Source organism: Mixophyes fleayi, chromosome 2, assembly GCF_038048845.1.
Source record: "Mixophyes fleayi isolate aMixFle1 chromosome 2, aMixFle1.hap1, whole genome shotgun sequence".
NCBI classification, from domain to species: Eukaryota; Metazoa; Chordata; class Amphibia; order Anura; family Limnodynastidae; genus Mixophyes; species Mixophyes fleayi.
In genome coordinates, this window is record NC_134403.1 from 181,344,217 (window position 1) to 181,372,211 (window position 27,995).

Here is a 27,995-nt window from a genome sequence, read left to right on the forward strand (position 1 = left end):
TCTGTCTCAATCCACCTTTATTGCTGCTGAACCTGTGCAAACAGCACCTCTTAATTGTGCTTCTACAAATTTGCTGTTTAGTAAGAACTATGGAGTAACTAATTCCCAGTTCACAGGTGGTCCACGCCCCCATCTGACCGAAGAGGAGCGACAACGCAGAATAACAGACAAGTTGTGTCTCTACTGTGCCAACAATAAACATTTCTTGCAGGACTGTCCTATCCGTAGACCACGTCAGCTTACTGAACCATCCCCTGTTGGTTCCTCTCTGCATTCCAAATTTGTTTATGCTCCACCATTTCTGTTTTCTGGGAAGAGATCCAAGGTGCCAGCTCCAGCCGCCTGTCCTGAGATGCCAGCTCCAGCCGCCTGTCCTGAGGTGCCAGCTCCAGCTGCCTGTCCTGAGGTGCCAGCTCCAGCCGCCTGTCTTGAGACACCAGCTCCAGCCGCCTGTCTTGAGACACCAGCTCCAGCTGCCTGTCCTGAGGCGCCAGCTCCAACCGCCTGCCCTGAAGCTCCAACAGCCTCTGTCTCCTGTTCCGAGGTGCCAGCCTCTGTCTCCTGTTCCGAGGTGCCAGCCTCTGTCTCCTGTTCCGAGGTGCCAGCCTCTGTCTCCTGTTCCAAGGAGCCAGCCTCTGTCTCCTGTTCCGAGGTGCTAGCCTCTGTCTTCAGCCCTGAGGTCCCAGCCTCTGCCTCCAGCTTGGAGTCTGTTGCCACTGTGTCCGGTCCTGAGTCTGTTGCCACTGTGTCCGGTCCTGAGTCTGCTGCCACTGTGTCAGATCCTGAGTCTGCTGCCACTGTGTCCGGTCCTGAGTCTGCTGCCACTGTGTCCGGTCCTGAGTCTGCTGCCACTGTGTCCGGTCCGGAGTCTCCTGCCGCTGCCTCTATACCCAAGTCTCCTGCCACCGTGCTACCCAGTTTCGAGTCTTCAGCCGTTGTCTCCAGTTCTGAGTCTTCAGCCGCTGTCTCCAGTTCCGAGTCTTCAGCCGCTGTCTCCAGTTGCGAGTCTTCAGCCGCTGTCTCTAGTTCCGAGTCTTCAGCCGCTGTCTCTAGTTCCGAGTCTTCAGCTGCTGTCTCTAGTTCGGGGTCTTCAGCCGCTGTCTCTAGTTCCGAGTCTTCAGCCGCTGTCTCCAGTTCCGAGTCTTCAGCCGCTGTCTCCAGTTCCTAGTCTTCAGCCGCTGTCTCCAGTTCCGAGTCTTCAGCTGCTGTCTCCAGTTCCGAGTCTTCAGCCGCTGTCTCCAGTTCCGAGTCTTCAGCTGCTGTCTCCAGTTCCGAGTCTTCAGCTGCTGTCTCTGTTCCTGAGCTACAGGCTGCTCCAGAGGGGACGCTGCCCTTAAAGCCTGCTCCAGAGGGGGCGCTGCCCTTACAGTCTTCTCCAGAGGGGGCGCTGCCCTTACAGTATTCTCCAGAGGGGGCGCTGCCCTTACAGTCTGCTCCAGAAGAGTTGCCAGTCCATGCGGTCCAGCCCGAGTTGCCAGTCCATGCGGTCCAGCCCGAGATGCCAGTCCATGCGGTCCAGCCCGAGTTGCCAATCCATGCGGTCCAGCCGAGTTGCCAGTTCATGTGGTTCAGCCCGAGTTACCACTTGGTGCTGTCTGCTCCGAGGCTTCTCAAAGTGCTGTCTGCCCTCAGGCTTCTCAAAGTGCTGTCTGCCCTCAGGCTTCTCGAAGTGCTGTCTGCCCTCAGGCTTCTCAAAAAGCTGTCTGCCCTCAGGCTTTTCAAAGTGCTGTCTGCCCTCAGGCTTCTCAAAGTGCTGTCTGCCCTCAGGCTTCTCAAAGTGCTGTCTGCCCTCAGGCTTCTCAAAGTGCTGTCTGCCCTCAGGCTTCTCACAGTGCTGTTCTTGCCAAGCCTGCCGCCCAGTCCAGGCCTGCTGCCAAGCCTGACGCCCATTCCGGGTCTCCTGTCAAGTCTGCTGCCAAGCCTGCAGCCCAGTCCGGGTCTCCCGTCAAGCCTACTGCTAAGCCTGCCACCCAGTCCGGGTCTCCTGTCAAGCCTGACGCCCAGTCCGGGCCTGCTGCCAAGTGCAAGTCATCCTTTGCTGAGAGTGCCAAGCCTGAGCTGTTGCCTTTCTTTGAGGGGCACGTTTCCCAACTTGGTGCCCTTCTGAGATTTGCTGCTTCTTATATTCCCTCCATACCTGAGCTTGTTAACAACCCTAAGAGACAAGTACTGTTCCTAATTTCATATTTTAGAGGGGAAGCTTTGGAATGGGCAAACCCATTTATTGAAACGGATCATTCCGTTCTATCGGACTTACAACTGTTTCTTGAGGAAGTAATCAAAAAGTTTTCTCCAACCCCTGCAGTGACATCTTGTGGGTCACCTGTGCTTTCAGCAACACTACCCAGCACTACAGTCCGAGAACGACCTTTGTGCTCCACCCAGTTGGCTCAGGCCCCAATTCCGAAGAAGTCCCGTAAGAGAGGAGGACGTAAGAAGAGAGGTGGTTCTGCAGTGCTTGAACTGGCAGCTGGCATGCTCTCCTTCGCCTTTCCGCCCATGGACGAGGACTTTTCTGCTGGGCTCCCTATTGTGGACTATGATTCCGACGAATTTAGACATTTTTGATAATCAGGCGTCTGGAATCTGCCCTAAGGGGGGGGTACTGTCAGGATCTGCCAGCAAGCCCCTTGCAGTGCATACTGCTTTGCCTGGCAGCTCCGGCCTCCTGGACTATTTGTGTTCATTTTATGTGTTAGCAGCAGTACCTGTGATCACCAGAGGTGCTGCTATTGTGCCTGTTCCTAGTTCCTTAGGAGTTAACACTGCCTCATCTCACTATCCCATGCACCTGGGTGTGTTCCATATATACCTGTCACTCCCAGCACACATGGCTGGTTATTGTTGTCATATCCTGATGTCACATCCTGTTATTACTGGTTACTGTCTTCTGATATGCTTCTGGTTACTTGCTGCTTGGGATTTGTTCATATTACCTCCTGCTTCCTGCGTCAGCTTTGTACATGGTACTTACTACAAACTTGATAACCTGCTATTTGTACATTTCTGCAAATAAACACAGAGTGTTTTCACCATATTCGTGGCTCCTAGCTGTATTCCTGTATGTAACCGTGACAAAGCAGCAGTCACTACAGCATACAACAGGAGGCAGGTTTACCACGGCTGTGGCTAAGAGTATCCGGCCAACAGGTGAGAAGCAGCAGTCACTACAGCATACAGCAGGAGGCAGGTTTACTACGGCTGTGGCTAAGAGTATCCGGCCAACAGATGAGAAGCAGCTGTCACTACAGCATACAGCAGGAGGCAGGTTTACCAGCAGCCACAGAACAAGGTACACAGCTGACACGAGGAGGTGAGTATCAAGATCAGACAATTAAGGAGGGGTTGGGAGTGCCTAAATAGAGACAAGGCTAATGGATAGCCAATACCAACAAAGGAAAGGTTATAAAGAGGTCTCCTGATCTGCACATGCGCAGAAGTCTAGACAAGATGGTGGACGGCCGTGGCGCAGCACAGGCACCGGCAGGGGGACAACAGGTCCAGCCCTAGATCTAGAAGTCCGGTGAGTAACATTCCAATAGTCTAATTAAAAGAAAGACTTGGCTCAAGCTAGCAGATTCTGCACTCACTTCACATGTCACAACTTGAAATGGTTTCAGCACCTTGCACAGCCCTGAAAGGATTCCCCACTGTGCAAGAGTGAAATACATCCCCCTCCTTTCCCAATGTCATGGCTTGTGCAATACTCTTGGATGGCTTTGCGCTGTTCCTCCATCCTCTGAAGCATGTACAGGGTGGAATTCCACCTAGTTAACACCTCTTGCTTAAGTTGGTGGCAGGGCAAGTTAAACTGTTCTTGGAGCTGCTGCAATCTCCTACATACTGTGGTAGAATGCCTGAAATGCCCAGAAATTTTAGGGGCCACCGAAAGCATCTCCTGCACCTCACGGATATTTTTTAGGAAGCTCTGCACCACCAAGTTGATGGTGTGAGCAAAACAGGGAATGTGATGGAATTCACCCAGCTGTAATGCTCGCACTATATTGTTGGCGTTATCAGAAATGACATATCCTGGGGAGAATCCAAGTGGTATAAGCCATGTATCAATCACATCTCTTAGTTTGCATAACTAATTGTCAGCTGCATGCCTGTTAGTGAAGCCGGTGATACAAAGAGTGGCCTGCCTGTGACAAATGTTACGTAGTGGTGTACATGCTGCTGCTGTACCTGCTGGTTAAGGCGAATGACCAACCAAGTGGGCTGTCACAGTCATATAGTCTTTGGTTTGCCCACTTCCACTCATTTACATAACTGTGGTTAAGTGGACAGTGGGCAGAATGGCATTTTTCAGCGCAATCTAAACATTTTTACACACTTTTTTGTTCAGTTGCCGAATAGCTTTACATGAAAAATGGTGTAGCGATGGAATTCTGTGACGCGGACACAAAACCTCAATTAACTGTGAAAAACAAGCTGCATTTATTGTGGATATTGGACGCAGATCTAACACTAACATAGCCATGGCGTCTGTGATTCGCTTCCCTTAGCAAATGACAGTTAATTGTTGTAATGTAGGACTGCTCTTTTTCTTGGCCATCTTTTGGGATGACGATTCACCCCCAGCAGCAGCAACAGCAGCAGCAGTGGGACTAATGCTTTCTTCAGAGGAATCAATTATAGTGCAGGAGTTATCCAGCCTTACTAAGTGGAATACAGGGCTAATTCCGAGCGCTACTGAGGATATTGATGAGGATGGTGTTGTGGGTGTATTTTGTAGCCGTCGGGAAGTCGGTGACTGAAGGTTCCTAGCTGATGATGGAGTACTTGTAATTTTTTTGTAAGAACTTTCAGCTTTTCCCAACACTTTGCCATGAACTCTGGTCAAATGGCGTAACATGGATGAGGTTCCAAGATGGTTAAGGTCCCTCCCTCAACTGACTGTGGCTTGACAGACACTTCAAATGGCTATACAACTGTTGTCAGGATTTGGGTATAAATAATTCCACACATAAGAAGTGGATTTTTTTGTTTTATGACCAGGCATGACAATGGCTTTTTTCACATGCCAGAACTGCTGCCACTGGTGCAGGACTTACAAAAACAACCTCATCATCATCAACATCCTCATTAGCGTCCTCGTCTCCTACATAAATCTCCCCCTCATCCTCTTCTAATTCCAAAGTGGCATCTTCAATTGGTGTATCACCGGCTACACTCGGGCTGCTCAGGCACACATCAGCAGAAATGCTGAAAGGGCCCTTCTTTAGGGGTACACTATCAGAATGGTCACGATTACACATACCACTGTTGGATGCACTCTCCACAGGGATTTGTGTCATTTCTGATTCTGTGCATATATTTTCCTCTACTGCCTTACTGTTTTCTTGCAGCTCGGCTTTCACACGTAACAGTAGTTGTGCACCACTTTTGGATTTCAAATTACTTGGTCTTGCTTGGTCACGAGTGATCGTACAAGAAGAAGGCTCAGTAACATTTTTCGATCTGGCACTAATACAGAAAGGCAAAGGCCTCATTCTTTCTTTGCCATTGAGTGTGTAGAATGGCATGTTGGCAATTTTTTTTCAACGGCAGTTAACTTTTCCCCAGTTACAGTTCTTTTTTGCTTCAACACAGTAAAAAAAAATTTGGGGTGTATTTTTTCCCCTGATTTAAATAGACTATGTACTTTATCATAGGCTTTACCAGATGACGTACTGGGAACACTACCATCATAGCTGGTGCCAGCACCTGCTTGCTGATCCAGCTCATATGTGGACTGCTTTGAATCCATTTAAATGAGCCCAAATCACTTGTAGTGCAAACTATTCAATAGATAGTGCTGCTAGATGGGACTTTCTGCAGCCAGAAAAATTAGTGTTTCACACAGGGTAATATGGGACACCCCAAAGCACTTGTAGTGCAAAATAATCAATAGATACTGCTGCTAGATATGACTTTTTACAGCCAGAAAAATTATTGTTTCACACTGGGGAATATGAGACACCCCAAAGCACTTGTAGTGCAAAATATTCAATAGATACTGCTGCTTGATATGACTTTTTGCAGGCAGAAAAATTAGTGTTTTACACTGGGGAATATGGGACACCCAAAAGCACTTGTAGTGCAAAATATTCAATATATACTGCTGCTAGATATGACTTTTTGTAGGCAGAAAAATTAGTATTTCACAATGGGAAATATTGGACACACAAAGCACTTGTAGTGCAAAATAGTCAATAGATACTGCTGCTAGATATGACTTTTTGCAGCCAGAAAAATTAGTGTTACACACTGGGGAATATGGGACACCCCAAAGCACTTGTAGTGCAAAATATTCCAAAAAATGCCTCCTCTATCCTCCTCTCTTCCTGCTCTAACAATCGCTATAAGAATTGGTAGCAGAATTTCAATAATAATTGAAAGAATGAGGTATACAATAATTGCTCTGTCCCTGCTCTAATGCTGCCTTTGACTTAACCCTGCTCTCTCCCTCTGTCAAATGGAGATGGATTGCTGTGTAGGCGGGTATTTATGCTTTTCAAATATTGCGAGAACCCAGCCCCGAGATCCGACTTCGTCACCATGACGTTTTGCCTCGATTTAGATTTCGAACGGGCGGGAGAGTACCGAGCCGAGCTCGGATAGGCAAAGTTCGGGTGGAATCGGATCTCGAGGAACCGAGCCCGCCCATCTCTAGTAGTTTGTTTTATACCTCACACATATACCAGGGTGTGCAGGTTTCCTCAGCTATATCTTGTGCAAGAGTAAGGCTGACTTAGTTTTCAGCTGAGCTTACCAAAGTGTTTATTGATTGTGGCTATTAGGTTATATGTAGATCTGACAATGTTGTAACTTACCACATTCTGTATATGGTGGCTAATCAATTAATCACCTGTGATCTGTTCGGGTTTATTACATATTGTACAATAAATGGCCACATGTGAGGTTATACATAGCAATATGTGCATTCCAGCTGCAATCTTGTTGTTGAGTATTATTTTAGGCATTGGTTGCTATAGCTTAAATGCAGATGTCCCTGTCTGGTTTGTTTTATACAATATGCTTCTGTGACTGGATCACTTATAAATAACTGATTTGTGGCTGGATCTGGTAGAAATATTTTATTGTAGAAATGTATTTCAGTCAGAGTTGCAGGCACCAATGTATAATTTGAAATGCACTTATCGTGTTACATTGGGATGTGTTTTGTATGGAAGTGTCATTGTTTGAGTTTGTAACTTTGCTAGAGGAAGTCTGCTTGCTGATAGAAGGAAATGCTAAGTAAGTCTTTATGTGAAATGACAAACACCTGTTTAGCCTTTGTACTCAGGAGGGGGCCGCTGCCTGGCTGCCTGGCGTGGCTGCATTTCAGATAATGCAAGCATCAAGTTTTAGCACATAACAGTAGTGTAAATATTGTTAGCCTTGCATTGCATTTACATGCATGTTTGGGAAACATATATCATAACTGTTAGGAACTCCCAAGCCAGCACAATGAAACTCGGAGTCTACTCCGAAAGCCTGGTGTTCGCTGGAGCCCCTAGTGGTGGGGACAGACTTGGCCGCAGGCTGACGGAGGGTCGAGAATCGTATACTGGCTTAAGGAGAACCCAGGAGTGGAGTGATTGGCGAACAGCAGCGTGGGGGTCAGGCAGAGAAAACCAAGGTCAGAGGACACAAGCACAGGTTCGGAATCCAGGGACAAGCGAAAGGTCAGAAGCACTAGCGGAGGTGCAGAGTCCGGATTTCAGGCAAATGGTCAGGGTCAGAAGCGTAGGTTCAAAGGTCCAGGGACAAGCAAAGGTCATACACGGGAAGTCAGTCGAAGGTATAAACACCAAGCAGAGAGTGAGCAAGCAAGCAGCAGAACTGAGATCAGGACGCACCTGTACCGACATCCGAAGCATCCACCTCCACAATGAACGGAAGTCCTGGGTCAGGGTGTCTAAGGACTGGAGTGTAAATGAAGGCGGCTTTGAGAGCTGAGAAACTTGCCAATGCTTCTGAGGACCACTCTGCTGGGTTAGCTCCTTTTAGGGTGAGGGCAGTGATAGGAGCCACTAACGAGGAAAATGAGCCAATAAACCTTCGGTAATAATTGGCGAACCCAAGGAATCTTTGGATCGCCTTCAAGTTAGTAGGGAGGACCCAATCTTGAATTGCCTGAACCTTGGCGGGATCCATTGCGAATCCTGATGAGGAGATGATGTACCCCAGGAATGCCACTGTGGACACCTCGAATTCGCATTTATCCCGTTTTGCGTACAGGTGATGTTCCCGCAATTTCAATAAAACCTGGCGGACATGCTGACGATGCTGATATAAGGATTCGGAATAGATTAAAATGTCATCCAAATAAACAACGACTGTTTTCCCCAGAAACTCACGTAATACATCATTGATCAGGTCCTGAAAGACTGTCGGAGCATTGCACAAACCGAATGGCATTACGAGATACTCGTAATGTCCCGACTGAGTATTGAAGACAGTCTTCCACTCATCCCCCTTCTTGATTCGGATAAGATTGTAGGCCCTTCGGATGTCAATCTTCGAAAATATAGTGGCAGTTTTCAGTTGATCGAACAGAACAGAAATCAACGGTAAGGGATACATGTTCTTAATAGTGATTTTATTCAGTCCACGGAAATCGATGCAAGGCCTAAGGCTGCCATCTTTTTTAGAAACGAAAAAGCAACCTGCACCTACGGGAGATTTAGAAGGGCGAATGAATCCTTTCTTCAGGTTTTCCTCTATGTATTGTTCCATGGCCTGAGTCTCAGGGATGGATAAAGAATATAAACGCCCTTTGGGCAACTTGGAACCTGGTACTAGATCAATAGCACAGTCATATTCTCGATGTGGTGGAAGTGAATCAGCTTTCTTTTTGCAGAATACATCCCTGAGGTCCTGGTAGGGTGCTGGCAACAATTCTGGACTAGGCTGTAGGATTCTGATAGGCAGGGTCAAGCAAGACGTAGAGCACCCGGATCTCCAACGGATAATTTCCCGTCTTTTCCAGTCAATAAGGGGATTATGACTGCGAAGCCAAGGATACCCCAGAATCAACGGAGCAGAGGGACAGGTAATTAGGTAAAAGGAGAGTTCCTCCGTATGGAGGGCTCCCACAGACAACCGAACCATTGGAGTCCTTGCGAGAATTCTTCCCCCAGGCAAGGGGTTACCATCCAACCCACAGGTGGCAATGCTTGATCCTAACTTGATATCAGGAATGTCAAGCGTCTGAGCCAAATGTATGTCCAGGAAGTTACCAGCCGCACCATTATCAAGAAAGACTGTTAGATCCATGGATCTCCCACGGAAGGCTAGACGTCCAGGCACTAACAAGGAATTCTCTGAAGAGATAATTTGAAGACCTAAGCGCACCTCTTCGCCTGCACTTAGGCTTTGGAGTTTCCCGGCTTATTGGGACAAGAATGTACTAAGTGACCAGGTTGACCACAATACATACAATGGCCTAATGAGCGTCTCCTGGAGCGTTCTTCTGGAGGCAGGCGGTAAGCGCCCAACTGCATGGGTTCGGAGGGATCTGGCAGAGTAGTACAAGAACTGAGGGGTAAATCAACAGGTACGGATGATTCCCGTTCAGTCTTCCTCTCTCCGATCCGACGATCAATTTTAATGACAAATTGCATCAACTCCTCCAGTGAGTCGGGTACCGGATACTGGACTAAGGAATCCTTGATTTGCTCGGTAAGACCTAAGCGAAATTGACTTCGCAGTGCCGGATCATTCCAGGCACTATCGGTGGACCATCGCCGGAATTCCGCACAATATTCCTCAGCGGAGCGACATCCTTGCCTTAACGCTCGGAGATGAGACTCAGCTGAGATCACCCTGTCTGGGTCATCGTACAGTAACCCCAGAGCCTGGAAGAAGGTGTCCACGGTCTGCAAGGCAGGACTCGTTGAAGGCAAGGAGAAGTCCCAAGACTGAGGGTCGCCCTTCAATAGGGAGATAATGATCCCTACCCTTTGCTGTTCAGAACCGGAGGAGCATGGTCTCAGGCGGAAGTACAACCTGCAACTCTCTTTAAAGTTGCGGAAAGCTGGCCTGCTTCCAGAGAACCGGTCAGGCAAGTTCATTTTGGGCTCTGGTGTGTCACCAGCGGGGGCTTGCTGAAGCTGCAGGTTTCTGGAAGCCTCTTCCTGGGCTGCCAACCGCTGGGATAGATTTTGTATGACTTTGGAAATCGTCCGTATGTGGTTCGCCAGGATCTTGGCTGGAGACAGATTCGGTTCGTCGTTGTCCATGGCCGTATAATACCAATCTTCCTTGGCCGGTTATAATGTTAGGAACTCCCAAGCTAGCACAATGAAACTCGGAGTCTACTCCGAAAGCCTGCTGTTCGCTGGAGCCCCTAGTGGTGGGGACAGACTTGGCCGCAGGCTGACGGAGGGTCAAGAATCGTATACTGGCTTAAGGAGAACCCAGGAGTGGAGTGATTGGCGAAAAGCAGCGTGGGGGTCAGGCAGAGAAAACCAAGGTCAGAGGACACAAGCACAGGTTCGGAATCCAGGGACAAGCGAAAGGTCAGGAGCACTAGCAGAGGAGCAGAATCCGGATTTCAGGCAAATGGTCAGGGTCAGAAGCGTAGGTTCAAAGGTCCAGGAACAAGCAATGGTCATACACGGGAAGTCAGTCGAAGGTATAAACACCAAGCAGAGAGTGAGCAAGCAGGCAGCAGAACTGAGAACAGGACGCTATAACCGGCAACGAGGCTCAGTCCTCATTGCCTTAAATAGTCCAAGTAGCCAATCAGGGAAGAGCCCAGAGGCGTGACTTAACAGATAATACACCTAGTGGGCAATAGTGATGCAGTGTTCAGCTGCATAATAACATACCACCCAAAGACACTGCCTCCTGAGTATCTAGATAGCCATGATTGGCTACCACCTAAGTAACCCTGCGCGCGCGCCCACCTATTGACCGTGCGCCGCGCCAGGGAGCCTGCAGCGTCCTGGTTGTTGCCCAGGCAACCAGGACGTGGAAACCGTAAGTGACGTCCCGGTTGCCATCATCGGAGGAGACAGGAGAGTTGCGGCGGTGCCCACGGCTGCCGCGATCTCTCACAATAACCTGATACTAAAAATAACTCAGACCTCAAGGGCTGGCTTACCCTGTGAGGCTGTGCCCAAACTTTATAAAAAGAGAGACCTTGTACCTTGAAATGTATCATCATTCTTGTTCCATCTGACCTTCAATCTGTGTGATTGCAAATAAACATCGCTTGCTTCAAAGACTGCTTGAAAACGTCTTCCATGATGATAATCCTGTGATCTACAGTTTAGTCTCAAAATCGAATTCGTTTTTAGCTGTCTGAGGTTTGGACCCAGCTTCCCAGCACCACCGCTCTACCAGCAGCTCTGGCCAGTGTGATAGGCCGGGGGGATCCATCCACAGCAACTCTGATCCATAGTAAGTGGTCAGGGGTACCAGCCCAGGTGTACCAGCGAGGGGGAACCCAAGCAGTGACAGTTACCCAGAAGGAACCCGGTACTGGATGGAATCCAGTGGTGGCAGTATTTGTAAGCCCCACCTACTGCGGTTAGAGGGCGCATTTGGAATAACGAAGGGGAATGGTGGCAAAGTGAGCCCAACTGGTTCCCAGTATCAACAGACAGTCTGGCAAGGCGCTCCATCCTGTCACAGCTTCCATCTGGTTTTATATGGGGTATAGTTTTCATGTAAATCATTGCTTTGAATGGTGTTCACCTTGGTGAAGTGGATGTTTACTGTAAGAAGTTACTCAGTATTTCAGCATTTAATATTGTACTCAGCTATTACACTGGCTACAGATCTCACTGAATCACCCCAAAACAGTTTTCTCACATCCATACATACCTAGGGCCTGATTCATTAAGGCACGTCAATGCGTGCCATATTTAATTTAAAATCGCTCAGCTCATGCCCAGTACTGGACAATGAGCCAGTAAACGCAGCAAGGTCCAAATAATCTTTGAGCGCAAAAAACCCTTACAACAGTGTAAGATTTCAGGATGGGACTGGGGGGTATGCACATAGTTAATGTACAGTTTGAACGTGCCCAGAGAGAGCACACAGCAGTGTCCTTATTCAAGCTTTGGGCTTCTCAAAGATATGTGTATTTCTGTTGTATCACTTGCACCAGCCACAAGTTTGGTGTAAGTGCCAAGTGATAGTGATTAGGGATGAGCGCACTCGGATTTATGAAATCCGAGCCCACCCGAACGTTGCGGATCCGAGTCGGATCCGAGACAGATCCGGGTATTGGCGCCAAATTCAAAAGTGAAACTGAGGCTCTGACTCATAATCCCGTTGTCGGATCTCGCGATACTCGGATCCTATAAATTCCCCGCTAGTCGCCGCCATCTTCACTCGGGCATTGATCAGGGTAGAGGGAGGGTGTGTTAGGTTAGGTGGTCCTCTGTGCTGTTTAGTTCTGTGCTGTTTAGTTCTGTGCTGTTTAGTTCTGTGCTGTTTAGTTCTGTGCTGTTTAGTTCTGTGCTGTGCTGTGCTGTGCTGTGCTGTGCTGTGCTGTGTTCTGCAGTATCAGTCCAGTGGTGCTGTGTGCTGTGCTCTGTCCTTCTGAGGTCAGTGGTGCTGCTGGGTCCTGTGCTGTGTCCTGTTCAGTCCAGTGGTGCTGTGTCCTGTGCTCTGTGCTTCTAAGGGCATAGTTATTTCCCCATTATTCCCAAGTTTTTAAAAAATAAAAAAAAAGTAAAAAAAAATAAAAAATTTAAAAAAAAAAAAAAAAATATAATAATTATAACCAAATTTGCAAAACCAATCCAGCAGTATAAGTCCATTGGTACTGAATTATTTCCAAGTTCACACATTCTGCAGTATCAGTCCAGTGGTGCTGTGTCCTGTGCTCTGTCCTGCTGAGTTCCGTAGTGCTGCTGGGTCCTGTGCCGTGTCCTGTTCAGTCCAGTAGTGCTGTGTCCTGTGCTCTGTGCTTCTAAGGGCATAGTTATTTCCCCACTATTCCCAAGTTTTTTAAAAATAAAAAAAAAGTAAAAAAAAATAAAAAATTAAAAAAAAAAAAAATATATAATAATTATAACCAAATTTGCAAAACCAATCCAGCAGTATAAGTCCATTGGTACTGCAATATTACCAAGTTCACACATTCTGCAGTATCTTGTGCTACATATAATGGAGACCAAAAATTTGGAGGATAAAGTAGGGAAAGATCAAGACCCACTTCCTCCTAATGCTGAAGCTGCTGCCACTAGTCATGACATAGACGATGAAATGCCATCAACGTCGTCTTCCAAGCCCGATGCCCAATCTCGTAGTACCGGGCATGTAAAATCCAAAAAGCCCAAGTTAAGAAAAAGTAGCAAAAAGAGAAACTTTAAATCATCTGAGGAGAAACGTAAAGTTGCCAATATGCCATTTATGACACAGAGTGGCAAGGAACGGCTTAGGCCCTGGCCCGTGTTCATGACTAGTGGTTCAGCTTCACCCACGGATCTTAGCCCTCCTCCTCCTCCCCCCCCCTACAAAAAATTGAAGAGAGTTATGCTGTCAGCAACAAAACAGCAAACAACTCTGCCTTCTAAAGAGAAATTATCACAAATCCCCAAGGCGAGTCCAAGGGTGTTGGTGGTTGTCAAGCCTGACCTTCCCATCACTGTACGGGAAGAGGTGGCTCGGGAGGAGGCTATTGATGATGTAGCTGGCACTGTGGAGGAACTTGATGAGGATGGTGATGTGGTTATTGTAAATGAGGCACCAGGGGGGGAAACAGCTGATGTCCATGGGATGAAAAAGCCCATCGTCATGCCTGGTCAGAAGACCAAAAAATGCACCTCTTCGGTCTGGAGTTATTTTTATCCAAATCCAGACAACCAATGTATGGCCATATGTAGCTTATGTAAAGCTCAAATAAGCAGGGGTAAGGATCTTGCCCACCTAGGAACATCCTCCCTTATACGTCACCTGAATAACCTTCATAGTTCAGTGGTTAGTTCAGGAACTGGGGCTAGGACCCTCATCGGTACAGGGACACCTAAATCCCGTGGTCCAGTTGGATACACACCAGCAACACCCTCCTCGTCAACTTCCTCCACAATCTCCATCAGATTCAGTCCTGCAGCCCAAGTCAGCAGCCAGACTGAGTCCTCCTCAATACGGGATTCATCCGAGGAATCCTGCAGCGGTACGCCTACTACTGCCACTGCTGCTGTTGCTGCTGTTAGTCGGTCATCTTCCCAGAGGGGAAGTCGTAAGACCGCTAAGTCTTTCACAAAACAATTGACCGTCCAACAGTCGTTTGCCATGACCACAAAATACGATAGTAGTCACCCTATTGCAAAGCGTATAACTGCGGCTGTAACTGCAATGTTGGTGTTAGACGTGCGCCCGGTGTCCGCCATCAGTGGTGTGGGATTTAGAGGGTTGATGGAGGTATTGTGTCCCCGGTACCAAATCCCCTCGAGATTCCACTTCACTAGGCAGGCGATACCAAAAATGTACAGAGAAGTACGATCAAGTGTCCTCAGTGCTCTTAAAAATGCGGTTGTACCCACTGTCCACTTAACCACGGACATGTGGACAAGTGGTTCTGGGCAAACGAAGGACTATATGACTGTGACAGCCCACTGGGTAGATGCATCCCCTTCCGCAGCAACAGCAACAGCTGCATCAGTAGCAGCATCTACAAAATGGCTGCTCATGCAAAGGCAGGCAACATTGTGCATTACAGGCTTTAATAAGAGGCACAACGCTGACAACATATTAGAGAAAATGAGGGAAATTATCTCCCAGTGGCTTACCCCACTTAGACTCTCATGGGGATTTGTGGTGTCAGACAATGCCAGTAACATTGTGCGGGCATTAAATATGGGCAATTTCCAGCACGTCCCATGTTTTGCCCACACCATTAATTTGGTGGTGCAGCATTACCTCAAGAGTGACAGGGGTGTGCTGGAGATGCTTGCGGTGGCGCGCAAAATTGCTGGACACTTTCGGCATTCAGCCAGTGCCTACCGCAGACTAGAGGCACATCAAAAAAGCATGAACCTGCCCTGCCATCACCTCAAAAAAGAGGTTGTGATGCGCTGGAACTCCACCCTCTATATGCTGCAGAGGATGGAGGAGAAGCAAAAGGCCATTCAGGCCTACACAGCCACCTACGACATAGGCAAAGGAGTGGGGATGCGCCTGAGTCAAGCGCAGTGGAGACTGATTTCCGTGTTGTCCAAGGTTCTCCAGCCGTTTGAACTTGCCACACGAGAAATCAGTTCCGACACTGCCAGCTTGAGTCAGGTCATTCCCCTGATCAGGCTGTTGCAGAAGCAGCTGGAGATAGTGAGGGAGGAGCTGATAAAGCATTGCGATCCAACAAAGCATGTAGCTCTTGTGGATGTAGCCCTTCGTACGCTTTGCCAGGATCCGAGGGTGGTCACTCTTTTAAAGTCAGAGGAATACATTCTGGCCACCGTGCTCGATCCTCGGTTTAAAGCGTATGTTGTGTCTCTGTTTCCGGCGGACACAAGTCTACAGAGGTGCAAAGACCTGCTGGTCAGGAGATTGTCCTCTGAAGAGGACCGTGACATGCCAACAGCTCCACCCTCATTTTCTTCCACATCTATGGCTGCGAGGAAAAAGCTCAGTTTTCCCAAAAGAGGCACTGGCGGGGATGCTGATAACATCTGGTCCGGACTGAAGGACCTGCCAACCATTGCAGACATGTCTACTCTCGCTGCATTGGATGCTGTCACAATAGAAAAAATTGTGGATGATTACTTTGCTGACACCATCCAAGTAGACATGTCAGACAGTCCATATTGTTACTGGCAGGAAAAAAAGGCAGTTTGGAAGCCCCTGTACAAATTGGCTCTATTTTACCTGAGTTGTCCCCCCTCCAGTGTGTACTCGGAAAGAGTTTTTAGTGCAGCGGGGAACCTGGTCAGTGAGCGGCGAAGGAGGTTGCTTCCTCACAACGTTGAAAAAATGATGTTTATAAAAATGAATAATCAATTCCTCAATGAAGTACAGCACTGCCCTCCAGATACTACAGAGGGACCTGTGGTTGTGGAGTCCAGCGGGGACGAATTGATAATGTGTGATGAGGAGGAAGTACACACTGTAGGGGGAGAGGAATCAGAGGTTGAGGATGAGGACGACATCTTGCCTCAGTAGAGCCTGTTTAGTCTGTACAGGGAGAGATGAATAGCTTTTTTGGTGTGGGGGCCCAAACAAACCAATCATTTCAGCCAAAGTTGTTTGGTAGGCCCTGTCGCTGAAATGATTGGTTTGTTAAAGTGTGCATGTCCTATTTAAACAACATAAGGGTGGGTGTGAGGGCCCAAGGACAATTCCATCTTGGACCTTTTTTTTTTGCATTATATGACCAATCAACAGTCGTTTGCCATGTTCAAAAAGTAAAACCAAATTTAAAAAAATACAAGAAATTAAACCAAAAGTAAAATGCCGTGTCATAATTTAAAACAAGAGGTATTGACGTGCTCTAAAACTACTGTATTGTTGTTTATATTTTATAAACACTACACTTGACAGCTTGAGTCTTTCAATAAAAAAGTAACTGTCCATTGCACGAATATTTGCAACAGGGACAATTTTAGGGTTAAGAAAGTCAACTAATAACACTTCGACGCTGTCTGTCTTTATAAACACTACACTTGGAAGTTGGAGGAGGTATTGTGGCCCCGGCACCAAATTTACTACCGGGGCCACTCCACTGTGCAGTCCATATTTAGGTGTATCAGATATTAAACAACGGTGACAGTTGATGCCCAATTTTTTAATTATATTGTGGCCTCGGTACCAAATTGTGTACCGGGGCCACCACACTACGCAGTCCAGATACTTGTTTGGTGGAATTCAGACCAGTTGAGGGTTTTATTATTATATTGTGTGGACCACTCTATCTATACCACACTACAACTCTATATACCACTCTATTTCATACTTTAATTCAATTTCATACTTTAATTCTATTTCATACTTTAATTCTATTTCATACTTTAATTCTATTACTAATTACCATAAAGAGGAACAAAATAAACCAATTTTACCAAAAGTATAATATGACTTAGACTTACAAACACTACACTTGAAAGATCGTGCCTTTAAATGAAAAAGTCAGTCTTCATTGCACGACTATGTGCAACAGGGACAGTTTTTTGGGTTTACAAAGTCAAACAATAACACTTTGACCCTGTCTGTCTGGGATCTCAATGACGAATTGTCTGTACCATGTTTGGAGGAGGTATTGTGGCCCCGGTATCAAATTGGGTACCGGGGCCACCCCACTATGCAGTCCAGATACTTGTTTGGTGGAATTCTGACACGTGGAGGGTTTTTTAATTATATTGTGGCCTCGGTACCAAATTGTGTACCGGGGCCACCACACTACGCAGTCAAGATAGATAGATGCGTATTGTGTATCATAGATAAAGTACATTCAGTGGTGTGGGGCAAATTGAAAAATATTCAAAATGCACTGACATTATCAAAAACAAGAGGTTGTCACACGCTAAAACTCCAACATGTATATGATGGAGAGGATGGAGGAGCAGCCGTATGTGTAGTGTAATGCAGATCTGTTGAAGGTTTTTTATATATTTTATTGTGGTGCCCAGTGCCCACTCCTCTACGCAGTCCAGGTACATTTATTGGTGCGAATCATAAAAGTTCAGGGTTTTTAAGATATTGTGGTGACCCACTCCTCTACGCAGTCCAGGTACATTTATTGGTGCGATTCATAAAAGTTCAGGGTTTTTAAGATATTGTGGTGACCCACTCCTCTACGCAGTCCAGGTACAATTATTGGTGCGAATCATAAAAGTTCAGGGTTTTTAAGATATTGTGGTTACCCACTCCTCTACGCAGTCCAGGTACATTTATTGGTGCGAATCATAAAAGTTCAGGGTTTTTAAGATATTGTGGTGACCCACTCCTCTACGCAGTCCAGGTACATTTATTGGTGCGAATCATAAAAGTTCAGGGTTTTTAATATATATTTTGGTGACCCACTCCTCTACGCAGTCCAGGTACATTTATTGGTGCGATTCATAAAAGTTCAGGGTTTTTAATATATATTGTGGTGACCCACTCCTCTACGCAGTCCAGGTACATTTATTGGTGCGATTCATAAAAGTTCTGGGTTTTTAAGATATTGTGGTGACCCACTCCTCTACGCAGTCCAGGTACATTTATTGGTGCGAATCATAAAAGTTCAGGGTTTTTAATATATATTGTGGTGACCCACTCCTCTACGCAGTCCAGGTACATTTATTGGTGCGATTCATAAAAGTTCAGGGTTTTTAAGATATTGTGGTGACCCACTCCTCTACGCAGTCCAGGTACAATTATTGGTGCGAATCATAAAAGTTCAGGGTTTTTAAGATATTGTGGTGACCCACTCCTCTACGCAGTCCAGGTACATTTATTGGTGCGATTCATAAAAGTTCGGGGTTTTTAAGATATTGTGGTGACCCACTCCTCTACGCAGTCCAGGTACATTTATTGGTGCGAATCAAACAAGTTGATGGTTTTCTTATTATATATATTGTGGTGACCCACTCCTCTACGCAGTCCAGGTACATTTATTGGTGCGATTCATAAAAGTTCTGGGTTTTTAAGATATTGTGGTGACCCACTCCTCTACGCAGTCCAGGTACATTTATTGGTGCGAATCATAAAAGTTCAGGGTTTTTAATATATATTGTGGTGACCCACTCCTCTACGCAGTCCAGGTACATTTATTGGTGCGAATCATAAAAGTTCAGGGTTTTTAATATATATTGTGGTGAACCACTCCTCTACGCAGTCCAGAAAGATACCTTGTTGCAACGTTTTGGACTAATAACTATATTGTGAGGTGTTCAGAATACACTGTAAATTAGTGGAAATGCTTGTTATTGAATGTTATTGAGGTTAATAATAGCCTAGGAGTGAAAATAAGCCCAAAAACTTGATTTTTAAACTTTTTATATTTTTTTCAAAAAAAATCCGAATCCAAAACCTTAAATCCGAACCGAGACCTTTCGTCAAGTGTTTTGCGAGACAAATCCGAACCTCAAAAATAACGAAAATCCGGATCCAAAACACAAAACACGAGACCTCAAAAGGCGCCGGTGCACATCCCTAATAGTGATGAGGATCGTGTTTGCAATCAGGAGCAATTGTAAAATGAAATGGAGTTATTGCCAGGACAGCCACTTATCGGATGCACTGTCCCGGCATGACTTTTTTGATAATTGGTCCCAATCATTCAACCCTTATTGCTGCGAAATACAGCAATAAGGAATAATAATGTAGGTGCTATTTTTTCAGTGGCTCATAAATAGACCCCTTAAAGAGCTTAATTTGCAGGATATAGTCCACTGCACTAGTTTTAGGAAAAACATGGCCATAAATGATAAATAAGGTGAAGAAACAATACAAACCTTCAATCTGATCATAAAGAGACACCCAAAAATCAATGACAGACTCCATCTTGTTTCTAAATAAAAGTAAAACGAATGCTATCATTAACTACATCAAAAAATACTCCAAAATCTTTTACCTTCCATATCTTTCCTTGGACATATCAGAGACATAACTCCCCATTTAATAAACAGGTCATAACCTCCCACACAGTTGCATATGAAATATATTATTATGATATTTTTAAGTCTCCTGCAGGAAAATATGCAATTACTGTATGTTCTCTATATTTATAATTTGCACACATTATTCAATTTTGTACCTGAACTTACATTGGCACCTAGAGTTCCGAAATCATTAAATAGGAAGAACAAAATGTGTTTTGAAGGTTATATTTTCTATATCATCACTTAAGCAGCTGATATCTTTTGTCCAGAATCCTTTTGTCTATGGATTTCACTGAGTTACTCCTCTGTGTTAAAGAATCTTTCCTGCTAGTGTTTTTTTGTTTGTACAAGACCTTAATTCAACTGTCTACCCTAAATAGGAAGGGACATGGATGATGAGAGGAAAGCAGGCTTGTAACTTTCATATGTTATGTGAGTTTTCAGAAAGAATCTCTGTGGACCTTTTGAATTATCTTTTGATATACCTAACCTAATTAGCTCCTCACAGGACAAACTTTTAAAACAAATTATCTGAGGCGAAATCATGTATATGCATCCATAGCTAGTGGTTTAAAATTTTAGGTTTTGGGTTTCATTGTGCAAGAGTTTTGTTACATGCCCTTTATGGGAGAGGATGGGCTGTGTTTTATCCCTTCCTTCTTTGGGAATATCTAACATATTGGCTGAGAGGGATGAATATGTAACTACCCTGAAATTCCCTTTTTCTCATCCTTCAAATCCAGTACAACAACCCCTTGCTGTCTTTATTACATGACTGAGGTGTACAGAGAGGCGGCATCTCCTATCGGAAACCTCCCCTGAAAAAATCTGATTAACTTTTTCCCTAACTCTGCTGGTGTGTAGGAGCTATCTCACTTGTATTGCTTCGTATGATTAAAAAAGAGAATTTCCAGGTTGGTTAAAATGTGATCTTTTTCTTTCTTTTCTTTCTTATCTACCTTTTGCCAGTTAACCATACTACTGCTATCCAACCAACATAATTAGATTTTGTAACTTTGCTTGGCATGGCTATGAAGACAAGGTTATTAATGTTAATTTTGAAGGGCAATAATAAAATCAGCAAAATAAAATACCTCCGTCTCATTGTAAATATCACTTTGCACGGTGTCTACAGAAAATTAAGCTGACCCATCCCCTATAGTGATTCACGTAGCTTTGTAAAACTTTATCATAGATTCAGACAAATGTGGCTCTAAATCCTAAATATTTTGGTTGGCGGGCTGAACCATGTAAAATTTGCTTATCTCTTGCTGAATGTTGTCTTCCCTCTTTTTTCCTTCACACTGTCATAATCATGTTGTAAAAGTGCTGCCCTCCTAGTCAGATACTGTGAATTTGTGTGGTGAATTATTACAAATAAATAATGAGTATGGTGCTTAAACCCTATAGAAAAGTCATCAACTTTTGCTTACTGGATTTTGTCATTTCTATCTATTGACTTTCTAATGTAATAATTAATGCAGTTTCTACTTTTACATATGTCAGAAATTTAAACTTAAGAAACCCATGTTGATATCGTGGAAATAATTTAGGCACAGGTGCAACAAAAGAAAATAAATACACTAATGTTAGTTGGGAGCTCATTCTATATAAATATATGAGGAACAAGTGCAGAACTCTAGCCATAGCAGTCCGTGTCACTGATATGGGGCCTGACAGCCCAGAGGGCTCTAACCCAGAGGAAAAAATGTGCCTTAAACTACAAACTTAATATGGTTTCATAATGAATTTATCCAGACATCTATATGATTAGAAAATAAGTATAACATGACTGTACATATTCTACAGACTAATGTGCCAGATTGCTACTAATGCAATTAGTACTATGTCCTGTTGGACACTGAGGGCCTCATTTAGAGTCGGACACAATGTGCGTTTAAAATGCAAACTCACGAGCAGCTGCAGGAACTGCCTACAGCTCGGTAGGTTATTATGAGTGGGACGCAACCCAAGTTGCGTCAAACTCGTAATACTCAACCGAGCTGCGGTTAGTTCCCGCAGCTAGCTAACTACTTGCACTCCCTTATTCCTGACGCACTTTTCTCTCTTTTTTGACGTGTGTTCTGTCTGTGTCTATGTCCATCTATGGTTTTATTTGCAGGTAGACGCCCATAGTATCTCCTCACTGGCCTCCCCCACTTCCGTCTCTCCCCACTCTGCTCTATACTCAATGCGGCCGCAAGACTCATCTTCCTCTCTCGCCGCTCCTCCTCTGCCTCCCCTCTCTGCCTTGCCTTACACTGGCTCCCCTTCCCCTTCAGAATCCTTTTTAAACTCCTCACCACCACTTACAAGGCTCTCTCCAACTCTACTGCCCCTTATATCTCTAACCTCCTCTCCATTCACACTCCTGCCTGCTCCCTACGCTCGGCCAACGACTGCCGCCTCTCCTCCACTCTTATCACCTCTTCCCACTCCAGAATCCAAGACTTTTCCCGTGCAGCCCCCCTTCTCTGGAACGACCCCCCTCGTTCCATCCGTCTCTCTCCTACTTTGTGCTCCTTCAAACGTGCACTCAAAACTCACCTCTTCCTCAAAGCCTACCAACCATCTACTTAACCCCCATCTCCTCCCTTTAGCTCGTCCTCCCTTCTCTACCTCTTGCCTCAACTGGCTCCTCTTGTGCCTGTTCTGTTTACCCTCCCTTAGGATGTACGCTCGTATGAGCAGGGCCCCCTCCCCTCCTGTCCCCATACCTGTTCTTCCGCTCCGTCTTTACTGCATATGACTGGCCGGAGTTTCTGAAGTATTGGTACTTTTTGTTCATTGTTCTGTATGGTTTCACCTTGTATAGTTTACTGTTAGTACTGTGTGCGGATACCTTGTGGAGCCTGACAAATAAATGATAAAAATAATAATAATTATACACGTTCACGCCTGCATAACTCCACGTTCCGCCCTTTTCCTGGTAAAGAGACACAGACTGTTGCAAGTGTACACTATGTCTGAGATGCAGACTGAACTAGTGCTTACTGAGCATGCGCATCAGTGTAAACGTGCAAGATGCTCCTAAAAGGGCATTTGTATCCGACTCTAAATGAGGCCAAGATTGAGGATTGAGGATGGAGCATACATTGTAGTGAGTAAAACTTCATGATGGTGTGTAAAGGGCCCCAAAGCTTGCTATGGGGCCCCAAAATTTAGATTTCTGTTCATGATATGGAGCATATTATGTCCATCCAGATTCTATATTATTTATAAACAAATGAATTGAATAAGAATATGTGTTGGTAAAAAATAATCTGTATCTCATTCTCACTCTCCCTTCCTGTTTTACAGCATTTGCTGCTTTGCTTGTAAGTAGTGTACTGTTAGCATTGAAAAATGTCATTGGCTACATTTTTACTAAAGACAAGTAAGTACATTCGAAAGTGTAGTTACTTTAACAGTCAACTGTAATTTTCGAAATTCAATGTATCATTTTTTATTGTGACTTTATATCAAGCAGAACACCCAATGCTTAATTCTTAAGAGAGTGACATTTTATTAACTATAATAGCAGAGGTCATCACCACTTCTTATACAGATCAGACTGGAGAAAAGTCTTGGGAAGTAGTAACAGGACCTGATGGAAAATGTACAACAGCAGAGAGAAATGATACCCAGAATACAAGGATACAGTCTTCTTTAAGCAATTTATTGGCTGCATATCTTTATTAGCATTCCCCATGTAGATTATCCCTTGCAGGGACAGCCAGATCACATGATCGCAGGGGGAATGATTCCTCCACCCCTGCGATCGCATTCTGGTGCCTGGCTGTCACGGTGACACAGAAGAAGAAGACAGAGTAGCTGAGACCAGCGGACTGCAAGACAGTGGGCCCCCAGGTAAGTATGTGTTGTGCTGTTGTACCGGGCCACCTGGTGAGCCCGGGCCCGGTACAACAGTACCCCCATACCCCCCTGATGGTGGCCCTGGTGCTACCACCGGTTGGGGGTTGAGTATAAAATCTCAATGGAAGAAAACCCAACACTTATACAGGTGACATGAAAATGCAGGCACACTAAATGGTGGTATTTCAATTTAACTGATAAATGCATTGTAAAATGCATTGTAATTACCGACAGTGAAAATGCCGACAGTCATAATGCAAACATTGAATCGGCAAAGCCAGAGGATCCAGCGGCTATGCGGCACAAAACAGTGCTAAAGAGAGAAAGCAGTAATAAAGTGAAAATTCCCCCCCCCCCCGCCACCCTTCCAAAACACCTAAAAACTTGTACTTGCCAGTAGGCCGTCAGCACACAAAGGGTTAAAAAAACCAGCCCTGCTGGCACTGAACAGTCTTAAAAATAAATTATTAATCCAATCAAATTAACCCTAGTGCTGCCGGCGTAGTGCTGGTTAGAGGAAAATCAGGGGAACAAACAGCGTGGGGTCCCCTCGATTCTCCTTCAACCAGCCCCAGGCTTAGCCAGCTGCAGCTGGTGGCACTACAGCAGGGGAACCTACAGCGTGGGGGCAACCATGGGTATGCTGATGCCTGTAGTACTAGTACTCAGGGTAAAGCTATGGGTAAATGTAAATCTTTACACTATCTATATACAATGGTATATAAAAACATTGATTCCATCATACTGTTATACTAAATATTTATATGTATAAAAATATAGGTGTAATGGTTTTTTCTTGTTTACATGCAGACAAATTATTGCTTTGGTTTCTCATGTCATGATCCTCTTTGCTCCTTTTCATCTGTGTGATGCTGTGGATGTAAGTATTTACAGCAACATTCTATATAAAATTAAACACATCAGGGATCATTTATGAAAACTGGGGCACAGACAACAGTGGAAAAAAGGTGATTCACCTTTTGTCCCCTAAAGTGACTAATGACATATAATATTTCATACTTTCTATTTTCTTGTAGTTCGCCTGTGGTGGAATACTCAGAGGAATAGGAAAGCCAAAGATTGGCGCTATTATAAATGTTGTTGGTTATTACCTCATTGGTCTCCCTATTGGAATATCGCTGATGTTCCTAGTGAAGCTTGGGATCATAGGTAAGATATAATACTATATATATACTATTACAATCAGCACAGTAGATGAAAGAATATGCACACATCATGTTTGTTTTTTTTGAAAAGTCAGTTAGTCAGATAGGTTAATACAACTTTCTGTACAAAACATAGGACATGATGTGGCAGTTCCTCTACTGTGCTTACAGCATTTCTTGGACAAGGCCTGCTTTCATAATCTTATAGTCACACAATACTGGGAGGAACTCTTCTGGATCAGTGTTGGAAGTTGGTTCAGGAACTAGTGGCAGATTAAGATGGACTTTAGGTATGGATGCAAACCAAGACATAGGCTTCCTTCAACAACCACTAGTGCACCATGTACATGAGCTTGATAATATTGACTCAATTTAATATTACATTTATCACACCAATTGAAAACAATCCAAATTAACATAAATCACCCTAAAATTTATTAGGTTGTAGTCCTGAATCTACTTTGGGGTTACCCTAAATCAGGGGCAAATCTAAAGGGGAACTGGCTGCTTGCCCCTGCACACTCTGTACATGTGCCTGACAGCTGATAGGAAGGCAGAGAATCCTTCCCGGCCACTCCAATTATGTTTAGTGTAAACACTATCAGAGTGGTTAGGCAGCATCTTCTGCCTGCCTCTAGGCTGTCAAATACATGTACATAGTGTACGGCCACAGGCAGCCAGCCCCTGCTAGAAGTGAAGGAGGGCGCTGTGCCCACCAATTACTGTTATGGTGCCGCTCCTAAGTCTAGATTCTTCCCTGCCTTGACTGTCAGATATGCAATACATTGTATTGTAACCACACTGATATTTACGGGCTAGTTATAAAAAAAATCAACCCCACTGTTCTTTGGTATATGGTAGTACCTAGCCACACATTACATTGCTCTCCACTGTAGCAGTCCTATGTACAAAAAAAGTATTATTCATGTTAGATCTTTATAAATAATATATCTAGGTAAAAATAATATAACCTTCTTGTTGTGAAAGACTACACCCTTCCCCAGATAGTGATTTCAGAACCTGTTCAATAGAATAACATCAAGAGTCTGACATAGTGTTGTACATTTTCTTCAACAAAAAGAATCCCAGTTTACATTACTGTTTACCATTGATGTATGTAACTAATTAAAATCACAGAAAGTGTTGGTAAAGCAACAAACTCATTGCTGAACTTAATGATAATACTGACTCCAGCATCTAATATCAAATTCCAAATTTAATTTTGAAAGATATAGGGGTATATTTACTAAACTGCGGGCTTGAAAAAGGTGGAGATTTTGCCTATAGCAATCAGATTCTAGCTGTCATTTATTTAGTACATTCTACAAAATTAAAGCTTGAATCTGATTGGTTTCTATAGGTTTCTATAGGCAACATCTCCACTTTTTCAAACCAGCAGTTTAGTAAATATACCCCATAGTGTTCTGTAAGTAAAAAAAAAATTAGCCCGTAAATATGTAATGCTAATACTTGGTATCTCTTGCATAATTACCATATAAACTTGTTTAAAACTTGTGTTTTCAAGGGTTATGGACTGGGCTATTGTTTCCAGTGGTCCTGCAAAGCTTCATCTATGTGCCCTATATTATACGAAGTAATTGGAACCAAATATGTGAAGAGGTAATTTAATTTTGTTGTAGTTGTGATATCTTATTTATGTATTGGTTACATTGTACCCTAAGGATGGGCAAAAAAAACACACCACAAACATATGCGGCTATGCAGATTTATTTGAGTCGTGCGCCTGAAGTGGTGGGATGGGGTGGGAAGGGGCATTCCATGCTCTGAAGCTTGGCATACCCTTACTGTACATTAACTACGTGCTTACGCTTAGCTGACGTAATGTAAGTGTCCTTTGCGCTAAAAAATTAATTGGATTAATCAGTTTCTAGACATGCGCAAAAACGGGCTGGCCAAATCTACATGTGTGGCCAGAGATAGCAAGAGAGAAATACCTAGTGGCCATATTTCTCCTGTATAACTTCAATAGTCAATGTTTTATGTGGCAGTGGGGGTGGGTTATATGCAGAGAGCATAAGGCGTTGGGTAGTAAACAGTAGACGACTCTGTAGGACTCTGCACTTGTGTGTAGCTAATACATTATTGCAGCATCTGTTAGGGGCTTATATTATGAACCTTGACTAGTTGGGTCTGCTTAAGTCAAAGTTCACAAACGGTGTATTTATCATTTAATAGAAAATGCAACCCAAATGTCAAATGTGATTTATAGCCAACTGCTTTAGAACCAGTGGATAGCATTTCATTTGGGTATGTATGAAAACCCATTAAGATTAACCATGCTTGTTATTCTAATTATCTAATTATATTTTAGGCTTCTATTAGAGCTGGAATAAAACATCAGCAAGTCCTTGAAACCAACACGTTAGGTGAAGAAATGTGTAGTACTGGATTTGGCTTGGCTGAAAATGGTAATAACAGTCTTGTTTCTTTATCACAAAGAATCTGTCATGTAAAACTGCACTTTTAAAATAAATTACAAGAATATTTATTTTCTATATAAATATGGGCATATACTAAAACAAGATGATAATCTCTAGATGGTGCACTTTAGAGGGAAGTTTTCAGGCACAATGTAATGTAATGTTGTGCCTAACACACAGAAACGTAAAGTAATTTGGGTACAGGAAAATGATGACTATATTTACGATCTGCAGTAGTGTTATTGTTATATTGCTTCTAACTAGAAAGTGTTACTTAGGATTGTGTGTGAGCTAAGAGACAGCACCATTAATGCACCATGTAGTTGTACTAATTATGGATGGTTAATTTGCTTTTTACTTAAAAATCTTTATTTTCTACTATACTACAGAGAACATAAAGTCACCAGTTACAGGTGCAGTTATCTTGCCTGACGTCATCTCCAGTGACAATGATACAAACCAGTTCGTGTTGGGAAATGATCCATCTTTGGAAGCATCCATTGTAGTAGGAGAAATCCTCTCAACAAAACAGCTGATTGTCCGGCGCGGACTGGCAGTGTTTTTTTCCTTAATCATACTTGTGTTAGGTATTACGGTCCGCTTTATTACTGCCAATCGATAACACTAAAGATGACAATCAACGGTGCATGCTCTATAAACTGAAAGTGCTGGATAAACAGGAGAACTACAGTTCCAGCTTCATCCCATCAAAGTTTCTCAAATCTCCTCCCCAAAGTAATACGAAGAGAACAGGGCCGGACTGGGACTAAAAATCAGCCCTGGCATTTAAAACACATAGGCCCACCTCTGTTCCAGATTAATAATAATTACAGTACATTTTGCAAAAGCTCATTGTTATATGGTGTCCCGTGAGATATTAATGTATTACGTGCAGCTTGACTCTCTATTTGCAGCATAGGGCACACCAGTATCAGATAATGGTATGCACAGGACTGGCAAGAGAAATTTGGGGCTGGGGTACAGTGAAATTTTGTCTCTCCCCC

General features: G+C 44.3%; 1 protein-coding gene across 1 annotated transcript in view; it reads left to right on the forward strand.

The window, feature by feature from the left end:
• Positions 1-27,761, forward strand: part of LOC142139875 (uncharacterized) — a 187,628-nt gene extending 159,867 nt beyond the window's left edge. Inside the window, exons 15-21 of the mRNA XM_075197734.1 lie at positions 22,830-22,905; positions 24,195-24,264; positions 24,422-24,554; positions 26,076-26,170; positions 26,883-26,979; positions 27,381-27,496; positions 27,579-27,761. Coding sequence (XP_075053835.1) covers positions 22,830-22,905; positions 24,195-24,264; positions 24,422-24,554; positions 26,076-26,170; positions 26,883-26,979; positions 27,381-27,496; positions 27,579-27,761 — 770 coding nt within the window. The remainder of the gene's footprint in view (positions 1-22,829; positions 22,906-24,194; positions 24,265-24,421; positions 24,555-26,075; positions 26,171-26,882; positions 26,980-27,380; positions 27,497-27,578) is intronic.
• Positions 27,762-27,995: the final 234 nt, after the last annotated feature.